The following is a 12,820-nucleotide window of genomic DNA, read 5'->3' as shown; positions in this document are numbered from 1 at the left end:
GGTAGGAAAGTGGTGCAGCGATGACATGGATGAGTGGACCTGGAGGGGTAACGCTTGTAAAGATATGAAATGGAAGGATCACATAGGCTCTGTTTTGAGTAAAGCACATGACATACTGTGGTTCATTGGCAAGATGCTGGGTAAATAAAGGAGATTGCTTACGAATTAGTTTTGCATCCCATTTTAGAATGTTGCGTGTGTGTGGGACCAACACCAAGCAGGAGTAACAGAGGATTTTGAACATGTGCAAAGAAGGGTGGCACATGTAGTCATAGGCACAGGTTTGTTTGAGAGAATCACAAAAATACTCAAAAACCTTAATTAGCATTTGCTTTACAATGGAAGTGTTTTATATCATGATAGATAACTTATAAAATTTCAAAAATCAATATTAAGTGAAGAAACAAGAGATATTCCTCAGTCATTATGAAACTGACAATTCATTCATGCCTCAAATGTGTCCCATCAATCTTTTAGTCAAACTGTGCCATAAATGTCATTTCTCCCCAATTTGATTGAGAACCTCTTAATTAGCTATTTGATTTATCACATTCTTCCACACCATCACATTTCAAAAGCTTCTGTTCTCCTCATGCCTGAGTTGATTATCACTTGTGGGTCACTCTAGAGAAATACATCTTCGTAAAGACTTCCTTACACTTAAATTTATATTAGATGTTAATAGATTACTCTGTTTCAAAAATGTTTTTCTTGCTGTTGCCAGTATGCATTTTATGTCTTCCCTAAATTTCCATCATCAATTACTTTGTTACTTAAATAGCAAAACTCATGTACCACTTTTAGTGTCTCATTTCTTTATCTAAGTCTCTCAACATTGCTTAATTTAATTAGATTACATTTACTTGTTTTACTTTTGTGGTTATTATCTCATAATTTATTTTCAAGTCACTACCCAATCCAGCCATCAGCTCTTCCAAGCTCTTTGTCACCTTTGACAAAATTACCAGAAAATTATTTTTTTTTCACTTCTCCCTGAACTTTAATTTACATTCCAAATTTCTCCTTGGTTTCCTACACAGCTTGCTTAGTGTACAGATTGAATAACATTTATGACAGGTTACAATTGTATCTCACATTCTTCTCACTTATGGATTTCCTTTCATGTCCTTGGATTCTTATATGAGGAGCTTAATGCTAAACTCTGGGGTTACAGGTAAAATAGGTAAATAAATGTAGGAAAAATTACAACTAATAATAGATTTTTGTAATTGATAGGTATAATTTTACAATTGCTTTTGTTTGAGTATTAAATATTGTTTTGTCTTTTACAGGATAATCGGTTGCAGAGTGGAGACCATATTCTGCAAATTGGTGATGTCAACCTCCGTGGAATGGGCTCTGAGCAAGTGGCTGCAGTTCTCAGGCAGTCAGGCAGTCATGTTCGCCTTGTGGTTGCCCGCCCTGTTGAACCCACCTCTCCTGATTATCAAGTATGTACTGCTCGTGCCTCTTTCCCTGCTTTCAGCTATCTTCTGTATCAAGCAGTTGTTATTGCCAAGATAGCTTACAACCAAACATTGTTCCTTACATTTTCAAATAAGTATATTTGCAATGTGTACTAACAAAAGCTGTATAAATTTAATATCTATTAATTATATTCAGTCATATTAAATAGTCAGTCAGTCAAGAGTATATCCAAAATCTGAACTTCATGATAGAGGCGGGAAGTCTACTCATTTGTTTCACTCTAAATGGCAAAATAGTTTTGAGGTTTGATAGCAAATGGCTCTGGGTGTACTTGCTACTTGCCAGTTTCCATTACATGTTCCACCTCTTTTCAATTTTTTACAGAATTGATATACCTCTCTATGTGGCAGGGCATGATTTGAGTTTAGTTTGTGAAAATCATCTTTTTTTGTAAGAGGGAGGAAGGGGGGTAGCCTAGGCTTATTAGATCAATTCAGCAAACAAATAGAAAAATTTGCTGCAGCTTAGATCCTTATTGTAAACAGAAATTCATGGAAATAAGATTAAATAATGTTTAACCATAGATCCCAGATGGTGTACCAAAATAGATGTCTGTACAAAAATAATATTAACAATACTCACATTCATTTGAACTCAATATAGTTATTGTCATACTAGTTCCAAATCTGAAATTTTGAAACACAAGATATTTTACCCGACAATATGTGTATTTTTGGTTCAAAGTGGTTCATTGCAGAAATAACTGTAGTCCATGGCTAATTAGTAACAGGTAAACCAAGCAATAAGCTCCTAATTATTATATACATATTTGTGAATTGTTTGCAGCTAATGTTGTTTCTCACTTTTCAACCCCCCATTGCTTACATTCTTATCAAAGGGTCCCCCTCCCCGAGATTTATGGAGTCTGCAGTTACCATGACTTCTGTCAAACTTCTTCTATGGGATTGAATTTATTTACTCTTTCCTTCTGGCACTCACCTCCACATCTTACTTCCACTTTTATCCTCTTCAGTTGGTTCTATGTGATCATACCATAGTAACCTCTTCCTCTCAAAAGATTCCACTTTGTTCCCTTCCACTTATATAATTTTTCTGAACTCTTTATTGTCTCCTGTAATACATTTCCCTCAAAAGTAGTAGATCTTTTTCTCTCTCCTCATTTCTTGGGCTTCTGACTCAGAGGGAGTGCCAAAATAAATGGCACTACTATTGTCTACTATAGCATTATGTATAATATTTTTTTAACAATGAAAATATTCCATTTTTAACAATATAATTTAACTGGATGGATAAAAAATCTACTCACCAAGCGGCAGCAGAATGTGCACAAAAAAGGAGGTTTGTACTTATGCGAGCTTTTGGAGCCAGTGGCTCCTTCCTCCAGCAGAAGGGTTGAATGGGATGGAAGAGGGCTGAAGGAAAAAAATTGGAGAGGTTTAGGAAAAGGTGTACATTTTGGAAAAGTCACCCAGAACCATGAGTCAGGAGAGACTTACAGGATGGGATGAAAAGGAAAGATTTTCCGTCTCGAGAAGCTCTTAATTTGTTATGTGATCTACTCATCTAATCATCAGCATTCTTCTATAGCATCACATTTCAAAAGCTTCTGTTCTCCTCATGCCTGAGTTGCCTGTAACTTGTGGGTTACTCCAGAGAAATACATGTTCATAAAGACTTCCTAACACTTAAATTTCCTTCTCATCCTGTCCAGAAACTCTTTCCTGACCCATAGTTCTGGGTGACTTTTCCGAAATCTACCCCTTTTCCTAAACATCTCCAGTCCTTATCTTTCAGCCCTCTTCCTTCCCCTTCAGCCCTTCTCTTGAAAGAAGGAGCCATTCGCTCCAAAAGCTTGCATAACTATAACCTTCTTTTATGTGCATGTTTTAAATCTCTTCTATGCTTCTTCCATTGATGGGGATGGATATTTAGAACCAAAACAACATTTAATTCTAAAATTCGCTGTATTCAAATTGTGCTGTTCATCACAACCCACTATCATGTACTGTATCTATTTTTGAACTCCACTAGTCGTGTTTTTCAGAGAACTCCATCACCTTGGTTGCAATAATTGTCACTATCTTTTGAAACTATCATCTGGTCAGTACTGAAAAAGAGTATTGTTTGCCACCACCTGCTGACACTCCCATCAGACCATCAGAATACCTTTACTTCTACATGTCATTTATACTTCTTCCTGATAAGTTTCAAACAACAGAGGAGCTAAGGGACAACCCTGTTGTAGGTCATTGCTAATTTGTAATTCCACTCATTACATGTTACTCACTTTCACAGAGCTGGTGCCTTCACACAGTAAGGCTCTAACTACATTCTCTCTTTCTCTATTCGTTTAGTTGGTTCTGACTCTTTGTGACCCCATGAACCAAATCACTCCACTTTTTCCTGTCTTGCACTTTCTCCCGTAGACCTTCCAGGTTGGAACACATTGCTTCTGTGATGCCATCGATCCATATCATCCTCTGACGTCCCCTTCTTCTAGTTCCTTCTATCTTCCCCAACATTAATGTTTTTTCCAGCGAGGCATGCCTTTGTATTGTGTGTCCAAAGTAGGTCAGCTTTTGTTTTAACATTAGACCTTCCAGGGAGAAATCTGGTTTTATTTGCTCCAATATTGATCTGTTGGTTCTCTTTGCAGTCCATGGAACTCTAAGAAGTTCCTCCAACACCACAATTCAAAAGAGTCAATTCTTCGCCGTTCAGCCTTTCTAATGGTCCAGGTCTCGCATCCATACATCAATACTGGAAAGACCATAGCCCTCACAATACGGATCTTTGTTGCTAGTGTTATATCTCTGGACCTTACAACCTTGTCAAGGTTTGACATCGCCTGTCTACCGAGCAACAGGCATCTCCGGATTTTGTGGTTGCAGTCGTCATCAGCAGAGACCTGGGAACCGAGATATCTGAATGTTGTCACTACCTCCATGGTTTCTCCTGCTTTTTTTTTTAGTCATCAGTCTACTGACTGGTTTGATGCGGCCCGCCACAAATTCCTTTCCTGTGCTAACCTCTTCATCTCAGAGTAGCACTTGCAACCTACGTTCTCAATTATTTGTTGGATGTATTTCAATCTCTGTCTTCCTCTACAGTTTTTGCCCTCTACAGCTCCCTCTAGTACCATGGAAGTCATTCCCTCATGTCTTAGCAGATGTCCTATCATCCTGTTCCTTCTCCTTATCAGTGTTTTCCACATATTCCTTTCCTCTCCGATTCTGCGTAGAACCTCCTCATTCCTTACCTTATCAGTCCACCTAATTTTCAACATTCGTCTATAGCACCACATCTCAAATGCTTCGATTCTCTTCTGTTCCGGTTTTCCCACAGTCCATGTTTCACTACCATACAATGCTGTACTCCAGACATACATCCTCAGAAATTTCTTCCTCAAATTAAGGCCGGTATTTGATATTAGTGGACTTCTCTTGGCCAGAAATGCCTTTTTTTGCCATAGCGAGTCTGCTTTTGATGTCCTCCTTGCTCCGTCCGTCATTGGTTATTTTACTGCCTACGTAGCAGAATTCCTTAACTTCATTGACTTCGTGACCATCAATCCTGATGTTAAGTTTCTCGCTGTTCTCATTTCTACTACTTCTCATTACCTTCATCTTTCTCCGATTTACTCTCAAACCATACTGTGTACTCATTAGACTGTTCATTCTGTTCAGCAGATGATTTAATTCTTCTTCACTTTCACTCAGGATAGCAATGTCATCAGCGAATCGTATCATTGATATCATTTCACCTTGTATTTTAATTCCACTCCTGAACCTTTCTTTTATTTCCATCATTGCTTCTTCGATGTACAGATTGAAGAGTAGGAGCGAAAGGCTACAGCCTTGTCTTACACCCTTCTTAATACGAGCACTTCGTTCTTGATTGTCCACTCTTATTATTCCTTCTTGGTTGTTGTACATATTGTATAAGACGCATCTCTTCCTGTAGCTTACCCCTACTTTTTTCAGAATCTCGAACAGCTTGCACCATTTTATATTGTTGAACGCTTTTTCCAGGTCGACAAATCCTATGAACAGTCTTGATTTTTCTTTAGCCTTGCTTCCGTTATTAGCCGTAACGTCAGAATTGCCTCTCTCGTGCCTTTACTTTTCCTAAAGCCAAACTGATCGTCACCTAGCACATTCTCAATTTTCTTTTCCATTCTTCTGTATATTATTCTTGTAAGCAGCTTCGATGCATGAGCTGTTAAGCTGATTGTGCGATAATTCTCGCACTTGTCAGATCTTGCCATCTTCGGAATTGTGTGGATGATGCTTTTCCGAAAGTCAGATGGTATGTCACCAGACTCATATATTCTGCACACCAACGTGAATAGTCATTTTGTTGCCACTTCCCCTAATGATTTTAGAAATTCTGATGGAATGTTATCTACCCCTTCTGCCTTATTTCCTCCAAAGCTCTTTTAAATTCCGATTCTAATACTGGATCCCCTATCTCTTCTAACTCGACTCCTGTTTCTTCTTCTATCACGTCAGACAAATCTTCACCCTCATAGAGGCTTTCAATGTATTCTTTCCACCTATCTGCTGTCTCCTCTGCATTTAACAGTGGAATTCCTGTTGCACTCTTAATGTTACCACTGTTGCCTTTAATGTCACCAAAGGTTGTTTTGACTTTCCTATATGCTGAGTCTGTCCTTCCGACCGACAATCATATCTTTTTCGATGTCTTCACATTTTTCCTGCAGCCATTTCGTCTTAGCTTCCCCACACTTCCTATTTATTTCATTCCTCAGTGACTTGTATTTCTGTATTCCTGATTTTCCTGGAACATGTTTGTACTTCCTCCTTTCATCAATCAACGGAAGTATTTCTTCTGTTACCCATGGTTTCTTCGCAGCTACCTTCTTTGTACCTATGTTTTCCTTCCCAACTTCTATGGTGGCCCTTTTTAGAGATGTCCATTCCTCTTCAACTGTGCTGCCTACTGCACTATTTCTTATTGCTGTATCAATAGCGTTAGAGAACTTCAAACGTATCTAGTAATTCCTTAGAATTTCCATATCCCACTTCTTTGCGTATTGAGTCTTCCTGACTAATGTCTTGAACTTCAGCCTACTCTTCATCACTACTATGTTGTGATCTGAGTCTATATCTGCTCCTGGGTACACCTTACAATCCACTATCTGATTTCGGAATCTCTGTCTGACCATGATGTAATCTAATTGAAATCTTCCTGTGTCTCCCGGCCTTTTCCAAGTATACCTCCTCCTCTTGTGGTTCTTGAACAGGGTATTCGGTATTACTAGCTGAAACTTGTTACAGAACTCAATTACTCTTTCTCCTCTTTCATTCCTTGTCCCAAGCCCATATTCTCCTGTAACCTTTTCTTCTACTCCTTCCCCTACAACTGCATTCCAGTCGCCCATGACTATTAGATTTTCGTCCCCCTTTACATAATGCATTACCCTTTGAATATCCTCATACACTTTCTCTATCTGTTCATCTTCAGCTTGCGATGTCGGCATGTATACATGAACTATCGTTGTCGGTGTTGGTCTGCTGTCGATTCTGATTAGAACAACCCGGTCACTGAACTGTTCACAGTAACACACCCTCTGCCCTGCCTTCCTATTCATAACGAAACCTACACCTGTTATACCATTTTCTGCTGCTGTTGATATTACCCGATACTCATCTGACCAGAAATCCTTGTCTTCCTTCCACTTCACTTCACTGACCCCTACTATATCTAGATTGAGCCTTTCCATTTCCCTTTTCAAATTTTCTAGTTTCCCTACCACATTTAAGCTTCTAACATTCCATGCCCTGACTCGTAGAACATTATCCTTTTGTTGATTATTCAGTCTTTTTCTCATGGTAACCTCCCCCTTGGCTGTCCCCTCCCGGAGATCCGAATGGGCGACTATTCCGAAATCTTTTGCCAATGGAGAGATCATCAAGACACTTCTTCTCCTGCTACATCCCACGAATTGGTAGGTGTAGTTGCCATAATTTTCGTTTTCTTCACATTCAGCCTAAGACCGGGCTTTTCACTTTTGTCTTTCACCTTCAGCAAGAGTGTTCTCAGTTCTTCTTCACTTTCTGCCAACGGGATCATATCATCCGCGTACCTGAGGTTGTTTACATTAATGTATAGTATTAACGCACAGCTGTTTCCACATTTTCAGCTACATCTTAAATAATAGCAGTGTGTGACATACATTTTCTCAGTCTGTTAAAGTTAAATTCACAGTTCAACCTTTCTGGATCCAACAAACTTCCAGGATTGTGGAATAGCTGGGGTCAGCAACTTCTATTAATCAGAAGAATGCTATTTATTCATTTGATGACTAGTTTTGGACCGAGACCCATTTTCAGATCATCAAGATAGTCGAAAATGGCATTTCTGATGATGTCAAAAATGCACAATAAATGTTCATTCTTCATTTTTGATGTCTTTGGAAATGCTATTTTGACTTCGTTGCGATGATTTGAAAATGGGCCTAGGCACAAAACTAGTCATCGAATGAATAAAAAGTGAAAATTTGCAACTTGGACTGGTTTTTCATTCTACTCTCTAAATATAGTTTTCCTTTGTTTAAGTATGAAAATACCAGCTACACATCACCAGTTGACATTGAGCCTATTTCAGTGTGCTGTTTCTTTAATATGTTTTTTTCCTTGTTTCTTAATGTTCTTCCATAAAGCATAGCCACTGAACATGTCACACTTACACCTCTATAATTTCTACAATCCTTTCCCCTCTCATTCTTGAACACAGAGGATGTAATTAACTTCTTTTACTCAAGAGGAAGATTTTGCCATTCAGGTATTTGTTAATAATACACTACAGTGAGGCACTCTGAGGAGGAGGAGGAGGAGGAGGAAGAGGAGGAAACTAAATGAAACATCATGAGTTGAAAGGGTATGTGATATGATATTGCACTGATTACAAAATCAAGTGAAAGTTAATAATAATTTGGCAATGTGAACCCACTAATCAGTATTAAATTGCACTCCCTCCAGCCTCAATGCATGCACTGATTCATTCGGGAAGGGTGTCTTCGTCTGAGACAAGCTGGCTCACAGCTGTGGCAACTGGCATTAGGACAGATTTGATTTCCAATCTGTCCCACACGTGTTCTATCAAGGACAGATCTGAGGATCTTGCTAACAACAGGAATGCCACAATGTCATGCAGACAGTTCATAAAGACAAGTACTATCTCTGGATGAGCAGTGTCCTGTTGAAAAATGGCACCACGATACTGTCATGTGAGAATACAGGACGTGTTTAATGTACCACTGTGCCATCAGAGTTCCCTCAATCACTACCAGCCGTTACATGAAGTCGCACGTGATGGCTCCTACACAATGACCCTTCGTGTAACACTGCTGTGCTTTTCCAAAACAGTGGAAGAATGGGACCTCTCCCCAGGGCATTGCCGTATTCTGTGATGGTGGTCATCCAGGATAGTGCACAACTGAGACTCATATTTGAATTCAGTGTGACACTATTCATCAACTGTCCATGCGTCCCACTCATGGCACCACTCTAAAAGCAGCCATTTGTGTTCTGTTTTCAGTGGAAGCCAACGCATGGTATGGTAATTCCCAATTCCCCCTGTTGCTGGTCTCTTACAGATGTTGTGGGATGATACAGAATGTTGCAGTGTGTCCATTATTTGTTCTGGGATGGCACACGGTGATGTGAACGGGTCATGGTGTGCATGGTACATGACACATTGATTCTCTCTTGTGGTGTTCAGATGTGCTCAACTAGAACATTGACAATGAGCATGTGTGCCCTCACATTCCCATTCAATCCAAGATTCAGGCCCATACCCTCCACAGAGCTACTTTGTAAACTTACTAATTTGGCTACAATGTAATCATCATGGAGATTTCCTAGGTTTTACTTAATCGTTTCAGCCACTTCTTTATAATGCCACAATAATTTCTCATATATCACTTCTTTTGCTGTCTTGACAGTACATAACATCCAGGTGATACAGGTTTCAGTTAGAATGTAGTCATTAATAAGATTGACATTGTTGTTATTGTTGTGGTCTTCAGTCCTGAGACTGGTTTGATGCAGATCTCCATGCTACTCTATCCTGTGCAAGCTGCTTAATCTCCCAGTACGTACTGCAGCCCACATCCTTCTGAATCTGCTTAGTGTATTCATCTCTTGGTCTCCCTCTACGATTTTTTGCCCTCCACACTGCCCTCCAATATTAAATTGGTGATCCCTTGATGCCTCAGAACATGTCCTACCTACCGATCCATTCTTCTAGTCAAGTTGTGCCACAAACTCCTCTTCTCCCCAATTCTATTCAATACCTCCTCATTAGTTATGTGATCTACCCATCTATCTTCAGCATTCTTCTGTTGCACCACATTTCGAAAGCTTCTATTCTCTCCTTGTCCAAACTATTTATTGTTCACGTTTCACTTCCATACATGGCTACAATGCTTCTAACATACAGGAACATAGATCACTATGTCTGTTTATATTTTATCCATTAGTAACATAGTGGATCAAATATAAACAGACATAGTGATCTGACGTGTGACACAAGGATCTAATCACCAACATCGAATAGGTATGAGTAGAACTGACAGAATGAATACCTTGTCCAATATAAAAGGGATGTTCAAAAAGAAACAAGCCAGAGGGATGATTACAGAACCCAGTTCCTGTATGTTAGAAGCATTGATCCTGGCTGTGAGGCACTTGTCTCACTGTAACATTAGGCATTGAATGGCTGTCTCATAAAATTCCCGGGACTGCGATGTTAACCAGTTCCGCATGTACAGCTGGACGCCATCATCCAAGGTGAATCGTTTACCCCTACGCTGACATTCTTCTTTGACCAAAATGGCCCCCTTCTGATTCACTCCCTGCAGCATGGGACAACAGTGAACGCCCAGCGTTACTCACAAACATTGACACCCTTCGCCAAGTGATCAAATCAAAATGACCAGGCAAGATCATCTGTGGGGTCATTCTGCTCCACAGCAATGCAAAGCCTTATATGGCCAACATAGTCGCGGCACTCCTGCAGAAATTCAAATGGGAGGTTCTCAGCCACCCTCCATACAGTCCGGTCCTCTCTCCCTGTGGTTACACCATTTTTGGTCCCCTTAAAAAGGCTCTGAGGGACAAACGATTCACCTTGGATGACAATGTCCACCTGTTCATGCAGCCCTGGGAATTTTATAATGCAGCCATTCTCCACCTTGTGTCACAGTGGGACAAGTGTCTCAACAGCCAGATTCAATATTTCTAACATACAGGTACTGGTTTCTGTAATTATGCCCCAAGCTTGTTTCTTTTTGAATGCCCCTTGTAATATAACTTTTGTCAGTAGCACAGAAAATGAATAGGAGATCACTTTTCTGTTGGATGATACATTAATGTCAAGTTCCCTGTTGTGAAGAAAGTGTGTAACTACCAAATTTTTGGATAAATTCACTCACAATTTAGAGAAATACTTGTTTGAAGATACATGTTAATGAAGTGTATGGGCAGTTTTATTCTATCAAAGGTTGTGGAAAATAACTTTACCAAATTCAACTATGGGTTGGTGTTCACAGAAGGTGTTTTCACTGTCCAGTACTATACCAATTGTAACAATTTCTAAAACTTCTGTGAGGATTACTGACCAAGTTTGTGCAGTTGTGAGAACATGGGACACCCATGCAGAGGGAGCACATTTCAAATTCTTGTCTAGCTTTTCAGATTTAGGCTTTCCTAAATCATTTGAGGTGACTGCCTGGATGGTTCGTTTGAGAAGGACATGGATGATATCATTTCCCATCATTGTTCAGTCTGAACTTATGCTCCATCTGTAAAGTCATTGTCATCATCATGTGTTAAAACCTGATCATTCTTTTTGCTTCTTTTGCAACTGGAATAAGCTATGGGAAACTGCACTCTGATTTTGTAAAGAAATTGTTTTCAAGAAATTAAGACAAATTTGTCAAAGGCTTTATAATTCAACAAGACAGTTAAGGAGAGGATCTTCTCACATTGTAATGATGTGATAAAACACAAAGAAATTTTACAATAGGAGTACTATTATGCTACTATTTAAAGCTGGCATTTGAATATTTGCTTGGAAAATGTATGTAACACTAATGTATGAAATAAATATATTTTTGCTATTTCTGTTTTTATCAGTTAGTCAGTGACACTGTGAAGAAATAAAGAATTGTAGTGCACTGTGCAAGTACATGATCTTTAATTTAGAACACAAATTGCTATTTCACAGGCTTTGGGAAGTCATGCACCTATTGTTCCAACCAAGATCCTTGGTGATCCAGAGGAGCTTGATCGTCATCTTGTGCAGAATGGATATCCAGAAACATTCAACACTCAGACTCCCATTTTGGACTCGTATGACAATCCTTTCATGTACCAGCAAGGCTCCGAATTAGAACTTCATGTGAGTTGCATGGTTGATTGAGATGTTTGTTTTGTTTGCCATTAGTTTTGATTGTGTGAGAATTTTGATCTATCTTAGAGAGTGCAGTGTCTTAGAGAGTTGGAGTTAAACTAACAGGTTTGAAACGAACTTTGTGTAGGTTACTCTCTGTGAAGAAAAGGCAACTTAGAAATAAGTAGTTGTATTGAACTGCACAGGAACATTAGTTTTACACTGTTAATTCCTGTGGAATTCAAAGCTGTATTTTATAATCCGCTATTTATGTTTTTCTGATTTGAAGTACCACATCCAAGTTGTTTTAGTAAAATATTTTTTACATCATCTGGGCAGAATTAAATTTTTGAGCATTTTTTCAGTAAGTGACATGTATTTGGATGTACAAAACCACTCGATGCTACAGGAAATAAAACTCATGAGTGTGCCTCTGTGATTACTGAACAGTGATATATATATATATATATATATATATATATATATATATATATATATATATATATATATATATATATATATATATATATATTGTATGCTTCAAACATGCTGCAATTACTGATGATCTGTTACCAATAAGTAGAAGATTGTCTTCAGTTTGATGTATTGTTAATTTTGTTGATGAAGTACTTTCTGTTATTTAATTAATTTTTACAATGTTTATATCAGTTTGAACATACATTTTTGTAAAGTATTGTAGACATGTCTCAGGAGTAACCTAGTGAAATTAAGCACTGAGTTAATTCTTTAAATTTGTTAAATTTTCGCTCTTTAAATGAGTGCTTCATAGCAGAGTACACAGTGCAACAGCTCGCTGTGTGTTAACCACGGTCATTGTTAACTTGTTCCAATTTCTTCTTACTCAAAATGTTATTGTTTAGTATAGTATGTTGACCATTCATACACAACTACTGACATGAAACTTGTGCTAACACAGTTGTCTCTCACTGTG

The 12,820-nt window shown here is 38.6% G+C and overlaps 1 protein-coding gene across 7 annotated transcripts in view; it reads left to right on the top strand.

Moving 5' to 3' along the window:
- The window catches only part of LOC126365733 (multiple PDZ domain protein), a 2,074,088-nt gene that overhangs the window by 357,602 nt on the left and 1,703,666 nt on the right, over positions 1-12,820 (top strand). For all 7 annotated transcript variants that reach the window (XM_050008182.1, XM_050008180.1, XM_050008184.1 and 4 more), the window contains 2 exons: positions 1,293-1,451; positions 11,704-11,877. In XM_050008182.1, coding sequence (XP_049864139.1) covers positions 1,293-1,451; positions 11,704-11,877 — 333 coding nt within the window. The remainder of the gene's footprint in view (positions 1-1,292; positions 1,452-11,703; positions 11,878-12,820) is intronic.

Source organism: Schistocerca gregaria, chromosome 4 (assembly GCF_023897955.1).
Source record: "Schistocerca gregaria isolate iqSchGreg1 chromosome 4, iqSchGreg1.2, whole genome shotgun sequence".
NCBI lineage: Eukaryota > Metazoa > Arthropoda > Insecta > Orthoptera > Acrididae > Schistocerca > Schistocerca gregaria.
The sequence above is the reverse complement of the archived record's forward strand: the minus strand, read 5'-3'. Positions and strand labels throughout refer to the sequence as shown.